Below are 27,151 nucleotides of genomic sequence, written 5' to 3'. Positions count from 1 at the left end.
TTGTGATTCTACAGTATGAATATGTGTAGGTTTAAGATGATTGTTTCAGCTAAATATAAAAATTCAAAGTTAATGCTTGGTATAAAAAATAATATATAAGAACACAGCCAGTGGGCTCAGTTCAGGTATGAAACAGCCACTTTAAGTTGTGAAAATGATAACCATTCTGATAATTCTGATCACACGTCCATGAATATAAATCAGAAGTAACTCCAGACACCCTGCCGTAGGTGCAACCTCAGAAAAATAACTGGAAAGAACCAGGGTGGATAATTTTGTTCAGCTTAATCAAACAAAAAACAGTTAGGTGAGGGACATGACAGAAACACAGAGCTAGATCTATGCAGATTTCTGTCCCCAAAGCACATTTTCAAAATAATCTTTTAAAATTTGGTTATTCATTAAATTATTTTGCATGTACCCTTTCTGTTAATTAACATTTTTTATATATTTACTCAGTTCCTCTTACGTTTGTTGTATTCCTCTTCCACTTCACCCTGCTTTTTTTCCTTTCCTCTTTCTTTTCCTACCTACCCTAAATTTTGAATCCTCCTCCCCCCTCCCTCTCTTGTGTTCCCCATTTCCTAACTCTGTACTCTTCCAACTTTTATCTTACACACACACTCCTGTAAGCAGTTTTAAGCATGCTCTCTTAAGATGGCCCCGGGGTTCTTCTCCATTAGAAGAATATAAAGATCCTTATCAGTACTCCTGACCCCCTCATACATGTGAAAGAAGTAGAAACCGGCCAAACCGGCATGAGCTACTCCCACACTATTCACAGGAAGCTTCAAAATCTCCTAGCCTTCAACAATCTTTTGGATGGGAGGGCTGGCACTTCTTTACCTTCCCTTTCCCCCGATATTCTTTTTGGCTACCACCCAGACACTTCAGGAAGTGACTGGTTGGCCCACCTTTTCGGAATCAGGGGCAAGGCAAGCCTACTCCCACCTTCATCATTCTCCTGATAAATATCTGCAGGGGGAGCAGTTTTTCTGCCTACTCTCATCCTACAGCTATAAGAACTGGAAACCCATTGCTAAGTCCCACTGCTGCTGGCCTTTAAAACCCTGAAAGCTCCACTTTCTGAATCACAATACACTAGAGTTAGTAGTACAATATCAAGCTGGTTTTGTCTGAATATTTAAAAAGCAGTTATAGTTACACTAAGACTGCTTTAGAGTTGAAGGATTCTGGTTTCTGTGGCACAGTTGACTGAAATCTCTTACAGTTTTCTCCTTTGCTGCTGGCTCATGCCCCTGCAGTCCTGGCTGTTCTCACTAGACAGAAGAAATGTATAGTATTTTGAAGCTGCAGAGCAGCCGGGCGTAAGCCATGCAGGAAGCCAAAAGAAGATCTTTCTCTCCCTGTCACAGGGATATTTACAATGCCTCCTCTTCAGGTGGGCAGTTGAGGGAAACGGGTAGATGAAGATGTTCAAACTTCTTTCAGCACTTCCCTCAGTTCCTGCTGCCTTTGACTTTCTACTCTTTCCAGCAGCCTATCCCTGTTACATCTTTCCCCTCATTAGTTAATGATGGTCTTTCAGGCCAGTGAGGGCCTCTCATCACAATGTGCTATTTGGCATCTCAGAATCTCCTGGACTCTGCTATTTGCAGGATGTGTTACCTAATATGCTTTCAGATGCTTTGTCTCATACATTATTAATAGGAAAAAGAAAAGGAGGACTTGTGGCACCTTAGAGACTAACCAATTTATTAGAGCATAAGCTTTCGTGAGCTACAGCTCACTTCTTCAGATGCATATCGTGGAAACTGCAGCAGGCTTTATATATACACAGAGAATATGAAACAATACCTATTCCCACCCCACTGTCCTGCTGGTATTACCAGCAGGTATTACCAGCTGGTATTACCAGCAGGACAGTGGGGTGGGAATAGGTATTGTTTCATATTCTCTGTGTATATATAAAGCCTGCTGCAGTTTCCACGATATGCATCTGAAGAAGTGAGCTGTAGCTCACGAAAGCTTATGCTCTAATAAATTGGTTAGTCTCTAAGGTGCCACAAGTCCTCCTTTTCTTTTTGCGAATACAGACTAACACGGCTGTTACTCTGAAACCTGTCATTATTAATAGGGCAGCTGCTGCCATGTTCCAGTAATTCTGGGGTCTCTCAAGCCTCATAATTGTTACAAATGTAACTATTTTAAAAATGTGTTACCATATAGCTGAATGCAACGTTAAAATGGTGGTTCAATTGGCTGGAATGGACAGGAGATGGCTGGCTGGACAGGGGATTCAGTACTACTAAGCTATTACAGTTTTTAAAGTGCTTTGAGAAATCAGAGGGTCTGAAAGCAATAGTTTTCACAGCTTTCTGAGACTAAGACATCTATGAGTGTAGGAGTATTATGGAATTCCATTCTCACTCTGAGTGAATGCATTCAGATATTTTTAGTGTGTCTCTCTAAAGGATGTCAGAATGTGTTGATTTAATTTGCCAGTTGAAGTAGTATGAACAAGTTAGGCTTCTGTAGGCTAGAGTAGAGCTGAATAGGAAAATAAATAGGAAATAAATTCTGAGAATTCCTTTTGAGAATTTCTGACTGACATAGTTTTGTGTGTGCTGTGATGGGGTTCCACCAGGGTGCGACTTGGAACTGGTGTACCAGGTACCACTGAGCCTGTCTGACCCACCAACCTGGGCTCCCTTTACACTGTATTGATAAAGCAAGCCAGCCAAGCCCTCCCTCAGGCTTCAGACTGCACTTAACCAGCACAGGAAGGGACACGCCCACTTGCAGCTATACACACAGATGCTGAGATCAGCTCTGCATGGGAAGACTCAGCTAAGGGACTGCCCAGTACTCAACTGCACACCACCCTTTATAGTGTAAACCCAAAATTATACCGTGTTGCACTGCCTAGAGAAGTGTACAGTGTAAGCCCATTAAAATTTCCCCCCTCCCTCAATGTGGAGAGAGAGATATGCAACAGCCTTCTGCCCCAAGTTGTTATTTCCACACACACTGGTTTTAGACCAAACAAAACAAGTTTATTACTACAAAAGAGAGAGTGTAAGTGATAGCAAACAGATCAAAGCAGATTACCTTTGTAAATAACAAAACCACAAACTGAGTTTAACACTCTAGATAAGTAAGATACGAATTAGCAAATTCCCACCCTGAGTGATAAACAGGCTGCCAGATTCTTAAGGCACAAGCTATCTTGACTTTCCAAGGTTTTCATACACAGGCTAAAAATCCCTCTTGCCTGGGACCATCACTTCCCACAGTTCAGTTCTTCGTTCCTCAGGTATTTCCAGGTGTCTTCTTGTTGGGAGAGTGAGGTCCCCTCATGATGTCATTGTCCCCTTTTTATATCATGTTCCCACTTGCTGGAAAGCTCTTTTCTGTGACCTGGGTTAAACAGTTCCCATTGTGTTGTGCTATCTCAGAGAGGTTTCTGTTGTACACAGTTCCTATGGTAATCCTTGTGCTTGTGTGCATTTCCTCAGTAAGCCATTAACATTGTTTGGCCTTTTTACTGTTGTACCTGAAAGGCTGCTTGTGAGTGTTTTCAACCTCACATGTTTCAGTAACACACACATAGCCAAACATCATAACTTCACATATGACGATAGTATGTACAATTCAACGAGATATTACTGCCTAGCAGATCAAGACTTTTAGAATGATACCTCACAAGGCATACTTTGTACAAAACATATCCTAATTACATGACAATGGTGAATATTGGATTGCCATGGAGCCACATGTGCTTGTTCCTTTTTTAAAAAAAGAAAAGGAGTACTTGTGGCACCTTAGAGACTAACCAGTTTATTTGAGCATGAGCTTTCGTGAGCTACAGCTCACTTCATCAGATGTTTCATCATGAGGGGACCTCACTCTCCCAACAAGAAGACACCTGGAAATACCTGAGGAACGAAGAACTGAACTGTGGGAAGTGATGGTCCCAGGCGAGAGGGATTTTTAGCCTGTGTATGAAAACCTTGGAAAGTCAAGATAGCTTGTGCCTTAAGAATCTGGCAGCCTGTTTATCACTCAGGGTGGGAATTTGCTAATTCGTATCTTACTTATCTAGAGTGTTAAACTCAGTTTGTGGTTTTGTTATTTACAAAGGTAATCTGCTTTGATCTGTTTGCTATCACTTACACTCTCTCTTTTGTAGTAATAAACTTGTTTTGTTTGGTCTAAAACCAGTGTGTGTGGTTTCAACAGATGAAACCTGTTCCTTTTTTGTATTTATTTTCTACATATATTCTAGCAAATAAGATTTATTATTGTGAATCCTTACAAAAAGAATTTTAATTTCAACATTTACAGGAAGCAGATTTCAAACTGCATAACTACTCAACAGTATGAAATTCAAATTGCCACTTTCACACTCCCAGATAAATAGACACATGAAATTTCAGTTAACATGGTAACTGCCATTAGCTTCAACTTAAGTGGTTGCAGCTTGTTTGGGGAGAAAATTTTAAAGTAACTGAGTTATTTTCAGATCATAGTAATATTTTTGGTCATGGTTCTTGCAGTGAGTGCACAGTATGGTATTGACCCACGGAATCATTAGGTTTTGATGAGTCAGTAATATATTAATGAAACGATTTTAAAGTAAGCTGTGGCATGATAGATTGTGATTATTTATTTGGAGTTAACAGTAGTGTACCTTGTTAACTGAAGATTTTCCTGTCAAATGTAACTGTTAAAATACATCTCTAAATATGCCTACTGAACGGATTGCAATAGTGCATTAAGATACTTCTCAAAAGACTGACTTGAAATCTTTGTATATGGGCATAAAAGTCAAATCAAAAGGGGGAAGATGACTTTAGCCTTCCATTATTTAGATGTTTTTCTTTTCACCACTTTGGTTAAATATGTACTTATGTTAGATTTGAAATGTGAGTCCTGCATTGTGAGCTCTGATCTGAAAAGTGAGGTTCCCCTTCAGGGCCTGGAAGATTTGGAATTTTCAGATGACTACAAAATCCCAGCTAACATTGTTTCTAAGACGGCAGGCTATGCTTTTGTAGTCAGGCTTATCTGTCAGCTGGTTAGAAATCATTTGCTCTTCCTGATTGCTCTAAGTGTGACCTAATGGTTAGGGGGAAATATGCAATGGTCTCATCTGAGATGCTTAGACAGAGCTTGCTTTAAAAAGTAAACTCGCTTGGCATTATCAGAAGGCACTATTTTGAAATTTTTAGTATAATGGTGGGTCTTGGAGCTTCACATACATGTAACTATTTTAGTTGTCAGAGGTTGCAGCAGAATTGTTTTCAAAGCCTTCAAGCACTAGAATATGAGATCTCTACAGTAACATATTAGCAATGTTGGCTACGTGGAGGTCTGAATTCACACCCATTCAGATCAATACATCCTTTGCTATTAACTTCATTAGGAGGAGATGCATCCTAGGTAAACTGTCTCAAAACCTGGAAGTAAATCCCTGTACAAGGAAATAAATGAAAGACTTTTTTTATCCTTAGCTAATTAATTTAATTGTTCTAGTGAGTTCAGGTCAATTAAATATTATTTCAGTGATTCTTTTGAAAAGAAAAAGGGCCATTGTTTAGTTACATATGATAACAAACACTATAGTAATGAAGCAATTTTAAGCATGGTCAGTATTCCAGCATGAACAGCGTTTTCTTTGACCTTTTAAGGGACTTCAGCTGGAAATGACATTCCACGAAGGTTACCAGCATCAAACTATGTTGTTTATGTGTCACATTAAAGCTCAGTGTCTTTTGGTCTGTGAAAGGTGATTAGTGTCTCTCTCTTTTTGATCAGTTTTAAAATGTCAGCTACAACAATACATGAGATGACAATTTAGAACAATACCCTTTCTGACAGCTTCATTAGTTTTGAGGAGATGAACAGATTGTTGACCTAGAAGGTCCTGAAAGTTCAAGAATATAAACTATTTTAAACAGGGTTATTTCAAAATTACCTTTACACAGTTTTGCTAGAGCTATCAGCAGGGCACCACCAGTATGCCATTTGTCATGCAATAAGTGTTGGTTCTTGCTTAATCCTCTGGCTGGTCTTTGTAGCCAGAGAGTTCTGCCATTTGAGAGGTACTCCCTCAGTTAAAGAGGATAGGGGATATAGCTCATTTCTTAAGGATGTTTGGAATATGGGTCCTGCAGAGTGAATTACTGGTGTTGCACAAAAACTGTTCCAGTAAAGTGAGTGGATCCGCTAGAGCTCTTACCCCACCACTCTTTGATTGCACCTTTCCTAAAACTCTTTATTTTACCTTTCTGGGATCTCTGTAGTTGGTGTTAATGACGCATAGTCTTTCCATTCCCTCTCATAGTCTGATCCCCTCTTTCTCCTAATGAAGAGATTAAACTTTGTTACCTCTTGCAGCTCCTGTGCTATTACATTTCTATTTTTTTTAATATCCAAAATGGCTTAATCTCTAACGGCAGCTCTTACTTCAATCGCTCATTTAGCTGTTGATCCAGAACACCCGTCTCTCTGATAAGTGTTCCAGGTGGGCTCTCTTCTCCTTTAACCATCATCTACATGCAGATTACTCAGCAGTTTCCTATCAAGTGTGTGCTGGTTAGGAAATGTAATTATCAAATGGCTAAAAGTGATTGACCTGGATTGCAGAATTCCATTTTCTCTCTTGATTAAAAGTATATCTTTCTCTAATTTTCTCTGACCTGGAGGTGTTCTCCATTCTACCCTGCTTTAGGCATGTCAAAGAGCTCTTTTAGCAAAGGAGTGAGCTCTGACACAGTGGCAGCACTGATATTTTACTTTCCTCAGACCTTGGTTTCGGCATCTACACTTGGTCCTGTTTTTAGATCTACAACTCATTTATCTTTGATGTTTTCATGGCTCCTAACACAGCTGGTCCCTAATCCTGATTGGGGGCCTGTGGGTGTCACTTCAGTACAAATAATAAATAGATATTAAATAAATAAATAATAATACCCTCTTTGAAAGTAATCTGACCTTTTCTGATTACTTCACACACAAAGGAGAGGAGTGGAGAGGAGGCTAACTGTAATGTTAAAGTTTTCCCCCATTAATTTATCTTGGAAAATCTTTCAAGTATTGTTTGTGGAACTGATCAAAACTGAGTCAGTTGGTTTACCCTTTGTCAAGCTCTGATTCGTGTAAATTAAAGCTTATAAGAAAAGAAACATGAATCTCTTCAGTCAGATTGATCTTAAAGGGTTTTTGGGTATATGCTCGAATGTCAGCATTTGTTATAATAATTTAGTTGGTCCAGTGTTGGTCTGCCTTTTCATTTTTAGATGCTATTTTAATATATTACCAGCATCTCATCAGGGTTTAGCTGATTGCCATATCTGGGGTCAGGAAGGAATTTTCCTTCAGGGCAGATTGGAAGAGGCCCTGGAGATTTTTTGCCTTCATCTGTAGCATAGGGCATGGGTCACTTGCTGGAGGATTCTCTGCTCCTTGAAGTCTTTAAACCACGATTTGAGGACTTCAATAGCTCAGACATAGAATCATAGAATATCAGGGTTGGAAGGAACCCCAGAAGGTCATCTAGTCCAACCCCCTGCTTGAAGCAGGACCAATTCCCAGTTAAATCATCCCAGCCAGGGCTTTGTCAAGCCTGACCTTAAAAACCTCTAAGGAAGGAGATTCTACCACCTCCCTAGGTAACGCATTCCAGTGTTTCACCACCCTCTTAGTGAAAAAGTTTTTCCTAATATCCAATCTAAACCTCCCCCACTGCAACTTGAGACCATTACTCCTCGTTCTGTCATCTGCTACCATTGAGAACAGTCTAGAGCCATCCTCTTTGGAACCCCCTTTCAGGTAGTTGAAAGCAGCTATCAAATCCCCCCTCATTCTTCTCTTCTGCAGGCTAAACAATCCCAGCTCCCTCAGCCTCTCCTCATAACTCATGTGTTCCAGTCCCCTAATCATTTTTGTTGCCCACATAGGTGAGAGGTTTTTCTCAGGAGTGGGTGGGTGAGATTCTGTGGCCTGCGTTGTGCAGGAGGTCAGACTAGATGATCATAATGGTCCCTTCTGATCTTAATATCTATGAATCATCACGTCTTTGTCGCCTCTCTGACACTTGCTACAGTTGCTACATACAGGGTACACAGAGGTCTGTAAGAGTGTACAGCAATCTGCAACGTCATTGCCAAAATATTTATTAGGAAGCTGCTAAAGAGCAATCTTAATTGTGATTAGCTCTTAGGTGCATGACTTCCTCATTGTAGTCACCTTTGTAATACTATTGTTGTAATTTTTAACAACATCTATATTGTAGTAGCACCTTTAGGCCAACCAGGTCTGAGCCCACTGTGTGAGGTGCTGTACAAACATACAGTCCCTATGCTGAAGAGCTCACAATCTAAAAGATATCAAATAGAACATCTCATCTTCCTGAAGAAAGGTGCCTGTGCCTTCCAAAGGAAAATAATTTAATATACTACTTAGGTTATGTATTGTTTATTTCTGGTTGCTTTATTTTGGGAAAGAATTTACTTTCTTTGGCAAACCTAAAATATATGATGATGGTGTGAGTGTGTGATGACACAGACATGGGGACGAGGGAAGAGAAGAACTTCGTATAAACTATTTCTTTCCTTATTAGAGAATTGCTCTCAAGAAATAATTTTCTTTCCATCCAAGAAATTCAGACTAGTGGCTTCCTCAGAACTTCTTTCAACAGTGCTTATCTTGTTATAATTTATTGTGCATTCATAGTGAAGTGAAATACCACCTCCTTAGTTGATTGCTACCAGAATATAAGTGTTTATGCAGAAGAATGATGCTATTGTTCCAAAGTTGGATATTGTGGACAGTGCACCCAGCTTAAAAGTTTCCAGCCTGGAAATCAGTTGGAGCTCTTATTTTAATATACAGTTTATTTCCTCTTTTGGCAGTGGTGGTCAACCTCCTTTCATTTCTTGCTTTCAGACTAAATGATTGTGCCTTTAAGAACCAGTAGAATACTTTATATTTGGAGAACCTAAAATAAATGACCACAGAAGCCTGTGGTATAAAAAGCAATGAAGTAAAAGGTGAAAGTTTACTGTGAGTGACTATCTGCTTTTTCTCTCCTTTTCATTTAACACTAGATCCTGCAATCACTCTGTTTTAAATGTAATGGCAAATCTGTGAACAGCATTCTTGTGAGATTGGGCCTTCATTACAGTAATCCTGTGATGATTGCTGGAGATATATTAAAAAAAAAAGTGAAGGGGCAATGATACCTTAACTTCTGCTTTCTCTTACTCTAGTAGAGTGGTTTTCAACATTTTTTCATTTGTGGACCCCTAAAAAATTTCAAATGAGGGATGTGGACTCCTTTGGAAATCTTAGACATAGTTTGTGGACCCCTAGGGATCTGCAGACGGCATGTTGAAAACAACTGCTATATTATGAGATCACTAAAGCTGGGGCAGTCAATAGGTGGACTGCAGGCCAAATCCAGACTGCCAGATGCTTTTGAATGGATCTTGAAATCTTTTTTTAACTTATTATCATTATTGCTATTTTTTAAAATTATTTTCTCTGAAATCTGGACCTTGGGTGTACCTTAACCAAGAAATTTGGCCCCTGAGGGAAAAAAAAATTACTTCTGCACTAAAGTATCAACATGTGCCAAATCAATTACAACTTTGGAATATCTGTGTGTAAATCCATTTTTAAGTTAATGTATACAGTGATTTCATAAGCCTGTAATCACTTTACATAATCTTTCTCCTCTCCCAGTTGTTCTTCCCAGTGAAATGAATCCCCTCCAGGGCAGAACAGGAGTGTCATTATCAGTGATGCCAGCCACTTTACAGTGTAGGGACAGGAAGTGAAGATAATTAAAAAAATCTAAACCTACCACTTAAGTTCTGCTTTACTATCACTATTTAAGTCATGATCTAGCCCTTTATAGATTTCCTCATGCTGATACACACGTTCTCTTCAGGTGCCCAACAGGAGTGTGGAGGTATTTTCTTTATAAGAATGAAATTATTGTTTTGTTTATTTTATTTTGTATACAGAACATATGGCTCTACTAAAGCGATTAGCATAAACACACACCAGTAGTTTTCTAAGTGGACTGAATTTAGAGCATTTATCTAGTGCGCCATATTCTGTGTTTTACAGTTTGAAGTGACAGCCTTGTTTTGAGCAAAATTATGGCCTAACTTACATCAGCATGTTAGAGAGCATAAGAGGATAAGCGGCACACCTGCAGGTAGGAAGTAGACTTGTGTACACACTGTGCACAGAAGGAATTGCGCATTGTGCTCAGTACTGCAGAGGCTGAACAGCAGGCCAATGACAGAGCCAGATGCAATATGCAAATAGAGGCAGAGATCCATGCCAGAAGGGTCTGGTCATATAAATGACATCTCCTCTCCCAAAAAACAAAACAAAAAGCAGCAGAACATGCAGCATCAGCATGTACTAGATGGTGCAGCACCCCAGTTGTAAACTGCACTGGCTGAACAGCTGGAGCAAGTCACAGTGCATGCAGCATTGCAGCTGGAACACAATGGCCAGAGAGGGGTGCCTCAGTCACTGGACCCCAGATATTCCCTTGCTACTAACACAGCTTAGCACCATAAATAAGCATGGCTTCCAAGATTGAACTGTGTGGCACACTGCTCAACCCAAGATTCCAATGTAGCAGCAGTATCAGGCAACAGTAAGAAGTAGTGTAGCACTTGGCAAGTCACAATACTAAATATGTCTGTGTTAATTCCTCTGAGCTAGGGAAGACCTGCCTCCTCCTCCTTACACATGTGGTGCATACTGCTGAGCTACAATGTAGGCAGGGGCCTCCATGGCTGTTGGTGACAGCTGCAATGTTAGATTATGGTCTTGCCCTTTTATTCATGGTATTTTTTCAGATAGCAGAAATCTAGCATTTGGAAATGGAATAGTTTGTGATCTGATCAAGTTTTAGGCACCCACTATTGCCCATAACAGATGAAAAGACGTTACAAAATATAATTTTCTGAAGTATTGCAAATGCCAACCAAAGTGAGCAGTGAGTGTTCTGGGATAAAAATTTTGTGGTATTGAGAATGGTAATTTGAACTGACTTTGTTCTTTTCCCATGTAAAAGTGTATGGAACAGCAGGCATCACATCTCTCTCACGCTCATTCCCCCCTTCCCTTCACCACAAATTTATAGCATTTCTCCAAAGCAGCCTTTGTTTTCTGGCATATGCTTGCCTGGCTTTAATGTTAGACTCTACAGTGATACTTAACTGTTTCTTAAGATTGTAAGGTTTATATTAGTTCCAAAGTTCTATGAATGATGGTGACTTTCTGATTAACATACCAGCTTACTACTTAAGGTGATCATAGTTTAAAACATTGTTTCTCCACTGCACACATCACAAGGATTGCTCTTAATGTCCCCAAGCCAAACTGATACAACCCCACTTTCTGCTACTTTTTTACATGAACTATAGATGGGGGCCGTGCTCCCACTGCTAACTACAGGCATCACCCTTTAAAATGGTAGCTGTTTTATATACTATGCATTTCTGCTGAACTAGGTTACTGTAGTATCCAGTTGTGACTGGCAGGAAGAAGCCATGTATGTCTGTATTCTCTCTCTCTCACACACACACACACACACACACACACACACGTGTGCGTGCGCACTCTCACACACTTACTTCCTCCCAGAGGGATAGGGGCAGCTGTATGGTGCCTGTTACTCAAAGAGAAAAAAGTGTATCTGATTGGGTGGATGGTCCAGCTGCACAGGGTATGTCTTCACTGTAGAGTTTACCCAGGTCAAGCGAAGCGCAGCTGTGAACATCTACACTGTCAAGTCATACTCATTTAGCTGCGTCCACACTGGCACTGGATTAACCCAGGCTAGGAGTCCCGGTGGCGTATCCCAGGGTTCTTAGTGCTGCACTAAGCTGCGTTGTTCTGTGAATTGTTCTCCCAGAAAACACTGTGAAACATGTCTGTCCTTCCCAGGCCCTGTGCAGAGGGGTACTTAGCCCACCAACACCATAAGTAAAGCACTTCTGGTTCTTCCGATTCCGCACTTCTGTCCATGTCCTCAATTTCAGCTGGTATCAAGGCATTGATCCAGCTCAGGAAAGTGACCTGTTCCAGCTGTTAGCACTGTTAGTGCAATGCCTGTTTCCACAATTGGCAGCAGAGAGAGGGCATGAGACACGGTATAAGGCATTTTGGCAGTCGTTTGTCATCCTCCTTGGTGAGGAGATCATACCAGCCACATGCAGACATGGCAGAGTGGAGACAGCTGACTAGTAGATCTGGAATAAGGCCAAGTGAAGAGTAGTGGGACTACATCATCATGCAGAACTGAGATGACCAGCAATAGCTCCAGAACTGCCTCATGAGGAAGGCCACCTTCATGAAGTGGTATGAGGAGCTTTCCCTGACCCTTCAGTACGAGGACATGCAGATGTGGGAGGATATACAAATCCAGAAACTGGTTGCTATTACCATCTGGAAGCTGGCTACCCCAGACTGCTACCGGATCTTGGCTAACCAGTTTGGTATTGGCAAGCAAACACTTGGTGCTGTGGTGATAGAGGCTTGTGAGGCAATTATTGCTGTGGTTTACCCACAGGTGGTAGACGTGTCTGCTCCTCCCCCAGGGAGATACCAGAAGGGTACTACTTGCTCATTATTCAAGCCTTTGTCCCAGCTGTGGCAGGAGGTTCACGAACACCAACATGGGACGCACTAGCAATTGCATGATGCCAGGTGCTCAGAAGGCTTGGCATTTATCTGTTTGGACAAAAGAGAATTTATTTCCTCCAGACAACACAGATATCAATGAGGTATCTGTACCCGCTGATATTTTAGGAGACCCAGCCTATCTTCTGCTGTCCTGACTCAGAAAGCCCTCCTCTGGTGTGAGAGCATTTAGCCTGCTGAGCAGTTGCCGGATGATGGAGGAGTGTACGTTTGGCCAACTGAAGGCACGATTGTGTTGTATAGCAGCCCATTTGGATGCCAGTGTGGGTAGGCTATGCATTGCACAACATGTGGGAGGAAAAAGGGGAGATCTTTCACTAGGAGCGGGTTGAAGAAAATGTTGGTTTTACAGGCCTGGTACAGGCAGCCCAAAAATGCCCCTCTGATCACTGGGGCCAGGACAGCAAGAGAAGTAAGGAATGCCTTGTGTGCCCACAACCTTGCGTTGTATGGGGGAAATGAAAGGGAAAGTGAGGGTTTATCCGTTTATCTATTGTTATGATGAGACTTTATTAACAGCTTTGGTTTAAATATCCTGCCTCTTTGTTTTCTAAGCACTCACACGCAGAACAATATGTTAGTGCAGTATAGTGAACAGTATAATATTGAGTGATGACAGAGCTCAAGAGTCTAACGCATGGTAATCTAGAAGTATACATGCATCTTGAAAGAGACAATGCGGAATAGTGCTACTGCTTGGAGCACGCCAGCAGAATACCAGAGAATTGATTGACAAAGAAAAGCATTTCTTTTGTTTATTTAGTTTATACTGCATATTGTGGAAGGATAATTTACAGTGTTAGTGGAATAGAAATTGTTAGTCATGGAAACAAAACAACATTTTATGTACTCCCTCTGTATTTTTGTTTCTTTGAAAATGAAGTTTAAATGTTGAAGAATAAAATCAGTGAAATGTGTGTTTGATGGCAGTTTGTACTGTAAACCAGTTTCATATATGGACCACAATATTTTGTAAAATGTATAGACATTTTCAGCCATTCATCACCCCCCTGCCCCCTTCACATCAGTCACTTTGAACATCCCTGGGTATCTTTTACACATAGCGTACATGCATTTTTTCTTGGCTTAATATGTATCAGACCATTTTCTCTGTATATGTCTTAGGTGTTTTTTTTTTTAATTCCTAATCAACCTTCTTCATTAAGCTATCATTGTGCATGGGTGGACTTAGCAGAAATGGGGCCATTGTGGGGATGAATGACTCAGGCTTTTGAACGATGAGTCAATGGTCACATGAATAGATTCATATACTTTTGGCATGCAATTCCAGGCTGCTGCTTCTCAGTTCACTAAGTTTTCCGTCATTTCCAGAATTAAGTATAGGGTAGTGTTGAAAAGTAATCTAAACCTCTGCCTGTGTTTGTGCATGTGTGGCTGGCCTTGGGCATCAAGGATAAGGGGGAACTATGTTGTATGTCCCCTCCCACGTTGTATGTTACACATCTGGTTAAGAATACACTCCTACAGGACATGTCAGGGTTGTTTTATACAAACTATTTTCTATAGAATATTTCAGTTCTATTAAATGGCTGCATTTATGCATACATTTGCATTCTATGCAGTAGAATGTTAGTTTCCTGAACCATACTGTATTTTTGTATATCAAAAGAATGTTAAAGAATCTTGGAGAAAGCAGCCACAAGATATTGGATTTCCCAGGGATAGAGCCAATACAACAATTTTAAGGGCAAGAAAGCAGTGGACATCTGTGGAATTTTCCATATTGTAAACAGGATGAAGTGAGCTTTTCCCAGTCTCTTGTTTTGACTCCACAAAGTTTCACAACATGCCTTCTGAGAGGTGTTTTTTGTTTGTTTGTTTGTTTTTTTAAACCTTTTAACCAGACCATTTGTGTGGGTGATTGGGTGATATGCTAAGGTTCAAAGTGATACATTTGAATGAGATCCCAAGCTTCTAGTATTAGACAAGGCATAGGTTAGTGCCATCAGTGAGATCTTCATGGGATAGCAGATCTCAAGAGAAGTCCTCTATAGAGTTCTTTGGCAATGATCTGGACAGGCGCTCACCTCAGTGGTATGGCCTTAGGATAGCGAATGGTGTAACTGACCACCACTGGGGTGAATTGGTGTCCCCTAAGAGTCCAATAATGTTTATCTCTATGTGCTCAAAGGGCACTAGGGGAATCCCGAAATTTCCTTTTGCTGCCACATGTTGGCATTCTGATCAGGAGGCGCAGAAACTGATTGTCTTGTGAACCCCAAGACAATAAGATTTGGCTTGTGCATGTTACTACGTGTTGTCTCTTTCTAGGTAGTCTGAACAAGACAGAGCATGAGCTATGGCAGGATCTCTGGTTGGATATCTGTTGGTGCTGAGAGCTGGTGGTATACTAGCTTGTCTGCAGTCTGACTCTACCTAACAGAGCAAATGCCTTTGTTTCAAAGTGGGGAAATTGCAAAATTTGGGACTTCCAGGTGATGGACCCATTATAGTTAGCTGTGGATAGACCTCGTTTTCATGTTGTTACTACATCAGATCATAAGATCCTGACGAGTTCTGAGGTGAGGTTTGGTAAAGATGTAACACCATGGCTAGTTTCAGCATTCTTGGGGGATTTCACAAACTGACCTGAAAATAAAACTGCGTACTTTCCTCTCTGACTTTTCTGGGATCAAGAATGGGTGTCGTAAATTTTGAGGGAGACTTGTCAAGGGTAAAATTTTCAACCGTGCCTAAGTGACTTAGGTACTTAAGAGCCCCAAATCCACTAACTTACAATGAGACTTAGGCACTTTTGAAAATGTTACCTCAAATCTTCAATCACTATTTCCCAGCCTTGCTATCATCTGGTTCAGCCCCATCAGTGTTTGAAACCATCCTAACGATGATCCAAGGTACCTTGCTAGCAATCTCAATCCCAACCTTCACTGCTTTGATCAGGATGCTCGTAGAGATAAGACTACATGGACACAAGTGATCTGCACAGGATCTATACCAGGTTGGTGTTTTGGGCACAGCCAGAGTCTAACTCAGACATGAGTTACTTCTGAGACTACCAAATCTTCACTGGGTCTACATAGACTTGATGTTATCCTTTTTTTTTCCCCCTGCCCAACTGGTCAGCTCACAAAAGCCTCTGTCCACTATTCCATACAATCCCACAACTAAAACAGTTAGTCAAATGGATCTCTTTGGTCTCTGTAATCTGACAGTTACTTTTGTAATTGGCCAGTGGAAGGTTCCCTAGTAGGACTCTGAAATCGCTCTGAGTATCTGTCTGTTTTCACCTGTCTCCTCTGATAGCCTAATGGTTTTTTCCCCCATCATTTCTGATGGCTCATCATATTTCCAGAAGACTGGACCCTCCTTTCAGGATTGGTATCTGGGTTGAAGTGACTTGTAAGTTCAAGTCAAAGCATGTTGTTCATTGCCTGGAATGCTTCTGACACAGTGCCAGCTTATGCTGATGACCCAGTCTTGCACATTCCCTGGAAGGATGTACAGGTATTTTCCTAGAACAGTAGACTCCCTGAGCTATTCACAGTCCGGTGTCACAGGATAGACTTGCCCTTTAGGGGTTGGGTGATGGCTTGAGATCAGGACCTTGCGAGGAATAATTGTGACTGGAATTTGCATTGCCAACTTCAGCTACTTCATACTCCTGGGCAGATTTGTTGTTCAGGGCCTTGTAAACTGCTTTACGTCATCCTTCAAGAAGGGTGCAATTCAGGTAGGCTGTGTCTATCTGGCCCACTGGGATGCGATAATCACTCTTTCAAACATAATAAAGTAGGCCTCCAAATCAGATAGGGTGGTGCTGGTAGTTATAGACATGTCAGTGAGTTGGGGATCTTTTAAAGCAGTGGCTCCAGAAATTGCTGCTGAGTAGCTCTTTGGCTCTGTTGCCATTACATCATCCATTTCATGAGGTGGTCTTCATGTAGAGAGGTTGTCCATATTCTTACTTTCAGTACTAAGATGTGGTAGGACCAGTGTTAGAGTGTCTAGCAATAGATTTCACTGGCAATCCAGATTTAAAAAGAAACCTCAATATACTGTCTGGGGCTTACGTTTTATTATTTCCAGGTTCTGATTTAACCATAATACGAAAATGATGAAAGTTTCTGGCTGCTTTCCTTTTATGTTGTCTATAAGGCATTCCAAACACAATAAACTCCAAACACACAGCAGAAAAATACAAACCAAATTAGGTATGTGTTTGTTTCTTCAGAACTCCCCATCTTGCCTCCTTATCAAAGCCAGGTAGCTAGCTTGTTTGCCTGCTCTTTGAGTAACCCAGCTCATCTTTAAGGTGCTGAGCCTGAAGGTCAGAGGCATTTAAATAAGTTCCGAGCTGGCAGTAACTCCCTGAGATCAGCCCGAACCTTTGGTTGGAATTAACTTCTGCCTGGCTTGGCAGGGTTTCTAGGGTACCGCTGTGGGGACTGAAAAATCTATAAATCCCATTACACCCCACATTGTAGGAACTTTTTGTAACTGAAGAGAGCTGGATGGGCTCCATTCAGCTCTGGAGCCAATTCATGTCCCCAATGGCAATGGTGGTTGCTGCAGAGCAGCTCAGCTGTGCTCCTGCTCCTCACCACTGAAGGAAGTGAGAGGCACTGCTTTTGCAGCCCTTTCTGCTCTTTCTATTAGAAGACATGAGAGACTGAGTCTGGAAAGTAAACTCACTCACTTGCATGGCTATGTGAAGCACTAACTGCGTATTTTTCAGCCCAGACTGAAAGCTCATTATTAATTAAAAACTGAATTCCTCCATATTTATCCAGTAAAATGAGTTTTAATAATGATGTGTTATAGCCAGAGTGCAATTAGTCTTCCCATTTATATCTGTCAGTCACTGACAGAACAGTTGATTTTTGTTGTTGCTTTTAAAAATGTAGATTTTTGCCCTGTGATTAATACTAATCAAGAAACTGATAATGTGATGTTAGAACATCTAAACCAGTGTAATCAGTGACAAATTTTAATTGGTTTAGAATTTTCCAGAAACCGTGAAATACCATAAAGTTTGTCAGACAAAAGATGACCAAGTAAGGCTGCCTGAGAGAGATTTCATGGCAAATAAGCTGATTTTTTAACTTTGAAGTTATCCAGTGTCACAGAGTTTGCCTGTGCGTGTGCATGTGTTCGTATAAAAGAGCTGATGAGCCTCTGGCAGGGAAGTCCTGCAGGAGCTGCAGATGTGCTTAGTAGAAATGAAATCTCAGTTCAGCTCTGCAGCATGTGACTTCCTATTTCTGTAAACTATTTCCAAGGGACTTCCTCTGCTAAATCAGCTCAAGTCTTTCAGAGATTTAATCCAGAGCTGTAGTTTAGTCTGCTTTGTCCCATGTCAGAGTTTTCTCTGATTTGTTTTTAGAGATTTTTTTTTTCTCTTGTGCCATTTCCAGCCTGCAAGGATCTAGTGGCTACTGCCCGTGATCGGAAGCTGAATACATTTGTACAGATCTCAGTAGTACATCCAGCAGAACAGACTTTGACAAGATATTCAAGCACTGAAATTGTGGAGGTGAGCTTCCTTTTATTACATTACCATTCATTACTAAATTTCATATTATTTCCTTAGAAAGTAAATGAACAGCTGAAACAAGTTAGTGCATGGTCTTTAGTAGGCAAGCTATGCTGTAGCTATTAGCAAAGCATACCTGAGAATGTTCTGCAGTTCTTGGCATGTAACCAGGATAAACAGTCGGAAATGAACTTGCCTGTTCATGAAAGGTCTATTTTTCTAACAGGAGACATAAAGAATAGTCTGGCTCTTCAGACATAGCTTTAGAATGAGCTAGAGAATATTTACTCTCATTAAGAAACAAAGGTATGTAAAAATAAGCTAAAATATGAGTGCAAACATTTTAATCACAGAAGAAAGTACTACACATTATGTAATGTGTTATCTTTTCATTTTTGTTTTATTCTCCCCTCAATTGGAAACTTGACATTTTTGCAGGTTTTAAAAGTGTGTATTTGTTTTTTGATCGGAAAAGGAGATGTATAGATTTAATAATTTAATTTAATTTACGTTTTGTAGCAAAAGTTGCATGGTTGCTTTGCTAGCCCTTGTATTTTCCCCCTGAAATTTCATTTTCATAAACAGTAAAGTTTTTATTTACTATGATAATTACATAAGTGAAACTATGTAGCATAAACTTAACTTTTCATGTACAAAATATTGGAGAAGGTTATTAAAAGCAGGAAAGTGTTCCCCCAAATACAAATTCAAAATTACTTTAACAGATAAAGTGAGCTGTTTGATAAATCTAAGCCATAGGAACGTTTCATAAGCACTTTGTGTGATCTTCTGATTCCAGCTGACTGCTAATTCAGTTGTCATGATTTGAACCGTCAGCCATCCTGAAACTGCATCACTCAAATAGCCTGCAACAGATTAGAATGGTTCAGTGCAGACTGTCTAGCTTGATGTACTGTTGTAGGTGGAATAAATGATTCAGACAGAAGTAGACTCATTTTCTGTTATGAGTATGACCCAGATTCTGAACAGAGCTCTGAATTTGTCATGTTCACGCTCTGGGTGTCTGTGGTTAGGACACTTCCTTTTTAGTAGTTGGTGGATTTCGTTAAAAATGGAAGGTACACCAGACAAACGTTATGTGAGTTATGCTAAAAACTTCCTCTCAATTATTAGGAAATTTAAAGATATCTTTACAATAATTTTTAAAATACATTTAAAGTTTGTTTTAATAAAAAACTTTCTATATATGTTTATGCCAAAGAAATGACAACAAGGGCTTCATATGGTATGTTTCAAAGTTTTCATATCTTAGAACTTACTATAATTGCCAGTGTAGCGCTATTGAAATTGTTAGAGCTAATCAGAAAACTACCAGTTTTATGGATTCCATCACACACCACTGTTGTATTATTTTTTAAAAGAAGATAATGTAATATCCAAAGTCTGTAGCCTAAAAATAATGTTTAGGGGATTGCATATTTTGTACTAGATATTTTGAACTAGATATTTAGCAACAGAAGGTCTACTTATATAGGTATAGAGTTATTTTATAAGTGAGTCTGAGGTAAGTGTGGAGTTGAGCGTGCAAAAATCAATGCTTACATTTTTAACATTAGAAGGTAATCATTGGTTAAGAAATTGAGTTAATTGTCAGCATGATGCTTAAGCTGATCAATTTTTAAAAAATTGTGATGATATTATTGTGAGACCTTTCTTTTGGGTGATTTAATCAACCAACATCTTCAGTTGTTTGCACAAATTATGTCTATGTCCACAGTAGTAACTGTTAGCCTCCAGGAAACGCTTTTATAAAACGTCTTACTTTAAAAATGAATTGTTTATCACTGAACATTAATAAGAGTACTGATGTATGGTGACAGGGCCACTTGAGGGCATTTGTCATCATTTGCTAGACTTTTGCATATCTCAAAAGAACCTCTTTTCAGTATGATTAAGTTTTTATGCCATTAAGTTTTATGTTGCTGACTTTGGTAGCATTTGGCAGTTCAGGTTTCTCTTTACTGTAGCAGATATATTTCTTTAGAACTCCATAGTTTCTGCACACTCGTCTATAATTACATACTTCACAGTACACAGCTGCTACCTTACTGAATCTGAGCTGTTTACTTGTGTAATACAGGGAACAAGAGACCCACTGTTTTTGACTGGTGTGGCATTCCCACCGGAATATCCTATCTATGAGGAGACTAAAATAAAACTAACAGTCTATGATGTCAAAGATAAATCTCAGGACACGGTAAGTATCTAGCTCCTTTTCTTTCATAAATATTATTCAGACTTTTTCCTCATAATGTTTGCTTCCTCTCTCTCTCCCCCCCCCCCCCTTTTAGTAACTTTGGAAACTGAAGACTATATATAGTGATTACTCAGAGTTGCTTTTGCTTTATTTCTAAAAATATATTTAAATATTTTTCATGATGGTTAGAAAAGTGGAGAGAAATTATTGACAGGAATGTTCCTCTCCCCCCCCTTCAGATGGACCATGTACTGTTATTTAACTTGTTCTATAAAATTGTGTAGGTATTTCTGGGGAAGAAAAGGTTACTATTATGTGCCTTTTTTATTGCTGGCAGAGAACATATGGAATAGGTTGAGATAAGACTGTAAATAATCTTTCCGGAAATATGTTACTGATCATGTAATACGAGTCATGTAAAACAATATTAAAGCCTGTTATTTGAGATTTAAGAAAGGTAATGGTTAATTGCATTTTGATTAAATGTTTTGCATATTGATATCTGTATCTCCCTCAGCACACCGTTGTGATCAATAGTGAAGGGTACAAGACATACTATATGTCACAGGAAAATCTAAATTTAAACCCTATAGGACCAGATTGAGAAGCTCTAATGCAGTGAGTAGTTACTTGCAGGAATAGACTATTGAAATCAGTGGAACTTCTTATGTGAGTAATTAATCACTAATATGAGTAAGGGTTGTACAAGCTGATGTATAGTAACAACAGTACCCAAGCTCATTATCTAGAGTCTTCAGATAGAAAATAAAAATACAACTTAACTATATCCTGATGGTGCCACAGGAGTTACTCACATGAATGAAGTACTCATTTGCATAGGTGTTTCCTTAAAAAGAAAGGGAGTGATGTTTGTTGTTTGTATATATGTAAATTAAGTTAGGCCAGTGGAGAGCCAACAGTATATCTGGGAAGAGTTTTGGCCCCTAGAGATCTGTTTTCTTTTGAATGTGGGATGTATTTTAAGAATGGTGTTTGGAATTTTTTGTGTCTGTATAGATTTCCTGGATCAAGGTTCAGGGATAACAGGGTTCAAAAAAGAACTAGATAAGTGTATGAAGCATAGGTCCATCAATGGCTATTAGCCAGGATGGGCAGGGATGGTGTCCCTAGCCTCTGTTTGCCAGAAGCTTGGAATGGACAACAGGGGATGGATCACTTGTTTATTACCTGTTCTATTCACTCCCTCTGAAGCACCTGGCGTTGGCCCCTGTTGGAAGACAGGATACTGGGCTATATGGACCTTTGGTCTGTCCCAATGTGGCCGTTCTTGTGTTCTAAAGTTATTTCTAATATATTAAAGATATTCAACTAATATAATGATTGATAAAATTGAAGTATTAATTTAACATAAAAACAGTTACAGGGTTTTTTTTACAGATTGGGCACAGAAATCTGGGCTTGCGATACAAGTTATGTTAAAAAAAATAGCTTGAGTTCCGGCTCCTCTTTCATTGCAGATTAAGCACTGCATAAAGGGGAATAAATGGTGTTCCTGCTCTTTCCCAATCATCCTCTCTGAAGACGTGGGTGAGAAGTGGACAGGGAGGGATGCGGATTGGGTGGTAAAGCCTTGACTATGCCTCCTCATCATCAGCGCACTAGACAGAGCGGCTGAGTCAATATGGTGGGTAGTAGTAATCTGCTGCTGGTATGGGCAGTATGATATGAGCAAGGGGATAGCCCTAAGGCACGGTGCTTTCCCTGCACTGCTCCTTGAGTGACTCACCTATATGCTACCCCTTATGCAGGGCAGAGTGCACAATCTAGCCCGTATAATTAACATCACTTGATAACTTGTCCATATTTTTTAAAATGAGGCCATAGAATTCAGTACTTCTCTGTGCTGTGGAATTCTGCAGGATAGTTCAGAGAAATTCTTTCTCTTTCTTAAATTCCATAGACCGTATGGCATTCCTGTAGAACCACATTTCATTCCTACTAAATTGCTATTTTAAAAACTTTATATGTTACGAATATTTGTAGCAGTTGTAATGTACATTATTACAACTGGGGTTCAACATTACAAAAATTAAGTAAGTTGTGAGATGTATCATATCTGAATCCTCACATGTGGACCACCCACAATGTATCTGAAGGTCCCAGAATGACTGGAAACATACATACATGCTGGTAAATAAGCTAGAAAAAAAATTAGTGATTTGTCTGTACTGGCACAAAGCAGAGGTGATCATGTTTGCATCCATCAATGAACAAAGTTGATTTGGAAGAACAAAAACCAAAGCTGCTATCCTCCACCATCTTAGTTATTTTTTTTATTGTTTCTCCTTTACTTCAGTTGGGGCTGAAATAGTTAAAATAAGATAAATTTGGCATGTATTAAAGTTTGTTGAGTGTTGGAATTTAACTGTCAGAGCTAAATGTATGGAAGAATTTTCATTTATTTTGCCCAACCCCCCATTCTATCAATGGATGTTGGCTCTCATTTTCAAACCTACTGGGTTCCTAGCATAATTCAAAAACTGTTGGTCAAATTTTGTTCACATAAGTAGTCACGCTGAAGACAGAGGGTACACCCATAGTGAGAATATCAGAATGTTTTGGCCCTAGGAGTGTGCTGTTATAGTTGCCCTTTTTGAACAGTTGACTCAAAAAGATCTGAGATTATCCCTGCAAAGTCTGTATTCCTGAATCAGAAAGCAGACAGTTAACTTCTCTCTGGCCTGCCATTTAACTTGCATATATATAACAAGTGCAATTTAATTATATTTAAGTACTGTGCAGCTGGTACCACATTTATTGTACTTGACGCGCTGGGTGTTCTAGCCACACTTTTTCACATTTTTTTTTGTGCATCTGTCTATTACGTTGGCCACAATTGCATCTTGGCTGTGTGACATTTTCTATAATCATAACTTTTTAATATAATGAAACAGAACATTTATTATTTAAAAGGTGTAGGTTAGGAAGAATGTTTTGTTAATGAAGGTTTTCATACAAATGGAAATCTCAATAAAAATAAGGCTATTTCTACTTTACTTTGAAGATGTAGCTGGAATAAAGAAGTTAATTCAATGAGTTCAGGTTAACTCTGAAATTCAAAAGCTGTAATTTTAAATTTAACAAGTGAAGCCATGCATACAAGGCACTGGCTGCTGCCACATTCTGAAAAATGTACAGTGACATATGTTTCCACATCACAAAGATTTTCTTTCCATATTGCCATAAGCCAGTTTATTTATGTTTCACTGACTTAAGTCAGACTGCCTTTAAGATTCGATCGTTGAGTTTTGTCTTAATGTTTGGGTTCCAGCTGTTCTATAGATCATAGTACTAGAAAGGCATAATATGCAGCGTGTTAAATACTGGGATTTCCCTTTTAATATAGGTACACAATTCTTAACTTCAGCAAAGGTTTTTAAATGGATTTCAGGATAGCATGCCCATGTTTGCACAAGTTGGTCCAGCAAATTTTAATGCTGAAAGGGATTCATTCTTTTCAGAAATACTATATAGCGCTAGTCAGATAATACTATCATATGCACAGCAGAGCTGCAGAAAATAGAAGGTGTGAAACAGATTAATGTAAATTACAGCTGGGAAGAGAGCATGTTTAGTTATTAGACTAAGAGTCAGGACTCCTACTCGTATCAAAATTAAAAATACTGTATTGATTCTGTAGTTACTGTCCCAAACACTACAGCTTACTACAGTGTGAGTGCACTGTTTTAGGCAATTATTGTAAAATACTGTATATAGTTTTTATAAGGGGGTTCTTCTGTTCCTAGCTCTGCTGCTGGCTTGCTTCACTGGTGTGATTTCATTTCCTCAAACTTCCCATCTGTGCAATGGGTAAAATCACATCTACTTACCTTGTTTTTAAAATGCTACAAGAGATTTGGAAGGAAAGTGTTATGGAGAATAAGTATGACATGTTATGGGGCCAGGCGATATCCTCCTGACCTGCATGGGGAGGGACCTTCAACACATGGATCTGAACTTCTCCCCATGAATGGGAGGCTAAGGAGCTTCTTCAGCATGGTGCTCCAGTCTCCAGCCTCTGCAGAGGTCTGTGTGCAGGAGGAGATAGAGAGAAGGAGGTCTGAGGCCGGAAGGGATGCCTCTCATCCCACCTCTGGTACTGCAGAAGTTACCTGGAAAAAGTAATACAAAGTCAAGGAACTTGGGGACTGCAATTCAACAGGTAGACCCTGACAGCATGTCTGAACTGGAGCCATACTTCTGGGGGCTCATTGGAAGCCAGTGTACACATGTATACTAGGCTTGGCCTTCTCGGGATCCAAAGGATCTACCCGCAATGGAGGAGATCCAATGGTGTTTACTCTGATCATTCAACAGGATGCTCTGGGAATCTCTGCAAGGAATTTTTGTGGAGAGTTCCAGGCCCAGAGAACGGGAGGAACAGAATATTCTAGCCCACAGTTGTCAATATTTATGTAGCCTTGTTTCCAAGTCCCATATACATTTATTTATAAAATGTATATGTGGTGAGGTCACACTCTTCTCATTTTTAAAAAAACATTTGGAAGTATAAAATCGATGTAAAACTTAAAAGGAGGAACTTTATGTATTCTGGGATTAAATCTAAATGAACCTATGATTTTTGTGCAGAAATTAAATGCTGGCATGCTGAAATAACCCTTTTTGGATAGACTCAACAACTGGAATTAATGAGGGGCTTGTAAAATACGAACAGCCATCCTAAGGTTGCATTCCTAGAGCAATAAGAAACAGGAGGCATACAAGGCAAATAGGACATAGCACATTCCACCTGCCTTTGGTTTCTCATTTCTTTTATCTCAACATCTCTATTTATTATTAACAGCAACAAATAAAAATAAATCAAATTGTTAAACAACTTAAATGGAAACTGGGAAAAATATGTTTCTGATTGTAATGCATGTTTTAAAAGGGCAGTATCAGCTTTTTTATTTTCTTGCCATTGCAAATATCCCTTTTAATAATGAATGGCATTGGGGTAATTGGAAATGAAGAACTTCTATGGTATAAGAGGCATTTTAAGATAAGTCAGTTTTGGAGCCAAATCCAAACTGATAGTGTTCCATGTTCCCTAGTGGGCTTTGATCTATATCACAAAACCACCACACACTTGGGCACAATTTGCTATCTCTGCTAAAGAGGCCCAAGGCTGGAATACCAGAGATGCTGCAGATCAGGATTTGAAATGCATTAGCAGAGATGTACGTGAAAGCTTGCACATCACCTGCCTGAACTATGCTTGCCTCTAGCAATTCCTGTTAGTTCCTCATTTTTGTGAACATCACATTCACAGAAAAGTTTTTTTTTAAACTGCAAGAAGTATTGAAGCTGATGGGCACAAAAGTTTGTGTTCTTTTAAAGAAGAATATTAGTTTTTTTAAACAGCTTCATTTTAATTATCTGTAAAAGACTAAGGCAGATAAATCTCACGCTGAGGCTCCCAAAAGAGTGTAACACTCTCTCCTGGATCTTGTTTGGATTTGACCCAGTTCTACGCAGCTCTGTTCAAACAGGTCTAGACATTGCAGACATTTGGGAGATTGATATGCGTACTAATTAAAAACGGCATCATGAATTGCTGATACCTTACACTTATTCCTGAGTAAATTATAGGAAAGTCTTATAGAAATTGGCTAGAAATGTAAAAGGTAACCAGAAGGAGCTGACACGTGAGAAAATCATTATTGATGTCTTCATAATTAAGTTTTTCAATCTGTAGTGATTATAGCTAAAATCAGAACCGTATTTACATGTTGGCCAATGACCTGATGTCAATGGGTTTGGATCAGAGTATTTCTATTGACTTCAGTGAACTTTGGATCAGGCCCCAAATGGGCCCAGGCCACGGGCAGTGATAATGAGGGACAACATCCATTGGTGAAAGGAGAAAAGGGTTAAAGAAATGGTTTTTCCTAAAGAAAATTCTATTTTTGTCTTTTGAACTCTTTTGATGGGAGTGTAATTATCTGGAGTTCAGTCCTTCAAGTTGCTGAGCTCCCTTGTTGATATGCTGAATGCTTCAAATTCCCAGTGATCATTGTGGCCCTCAGCTCCTTTGAAGGATCAAGGCCTTGGATTGCATCCAGTTCATTCTTGATATTTTGTATATTTGTCAAATCGCAACAGGTCCCTGAGGAGTTAAGACATACCACTTCTATTTCAAAAATGGCCTCTCGTTTACAGAGAAAATGTGTTGCTAGTACCTTCTGTATTCACAGCCAAAGCATGTGTGTGAAACCAGAAAGAAGCAATGGCAGGTATCCAGTTAAATGCTACTTTTTGTTCTAGCATCATGTGTTATCTTTTATTCTTCAAAAGTGTATTTTCATTTTCCCCCAAAAAACCAATTCTAGACTAAAGGAAATAATTTTAACAATTTTCCTACTAAATAATTTGTTCCATTACTTTGAGATTTATGATCTGAATTCTTTAGCACCATGAAAGGTCAAATGTTGTTGTATTTATCTTCTCAAACATCTCCTGCTTTTACAAAAGGGCATCAATCCACAAAATATAGAGGCAAAAATAGAATTTGTATGTTCAGAACTCAGCTCTTCAGTTAGAACAGCCAAAAATTTACAATCTAATATAAATTATTTTTAGACACAAATTTTGAAAGGATAAAGACAATCATATTTTGAATGGCTGGGAACAGTCTGGAATTCAGCTATTGCTTTTTTCTTATAAAAGTAAGAAGCTGGGACCATTTTGAACATGTA

The 27,151-nt window shown here is 39.4% G+C and overlaps 1 protein-coding gene across 3 annotated transcripts in view; it reads left to right on the top strand.

Moving 5' to 3' along the window:
* The window catches only part of INPP4B (inositol polyphosphate-4-phosphatase type II B), a 481,293-nt gene that overhangs the window by 209,849 nt on the left and 244,293 nt on the right, over positions 1–27,151 (top strand). For 2 of the 3 annotated variants that reach the window (XM_073341212.1, XM_073341215.1), the window contains 2 exons: positions 18,096–18,214; positions 20,316–20,432. The exons of the other annotated variant lie outside the window; for it this stretch is intronic. In XM_073341212.1, the coding sequence (XP_073197313.1) occupies positions 18,096–18,214; positions 20,316–20,432 (236 nt within the window). The remainder of the gene's footprint in view (positions 1–18,095; positions 18,215–20,315; positions 20,433–27,151) is intronic. 3 annotated transcript variants of the gene reach the window in all.

The sequence above is a fragment of the Lepidochelys kempii genome, chromosome 4 (genome assembly GCF_965140285.1).
Source record: "Lepidochelys kempii isolate rLepKem1 chromosome 4, rLepKem1.hap1, whole genome shotgun sequence".
NCBI lineage: Eukaryota > Metazoa > Chordata > Testudines > Cheloniidae > Lepidochelys > Lepidochelys kempii.
The sequence above is the reverse complement of the archived record's forward strand: the minus strand, read 5'-3'. Positions and strand labels throughout refer to the sequence as shown.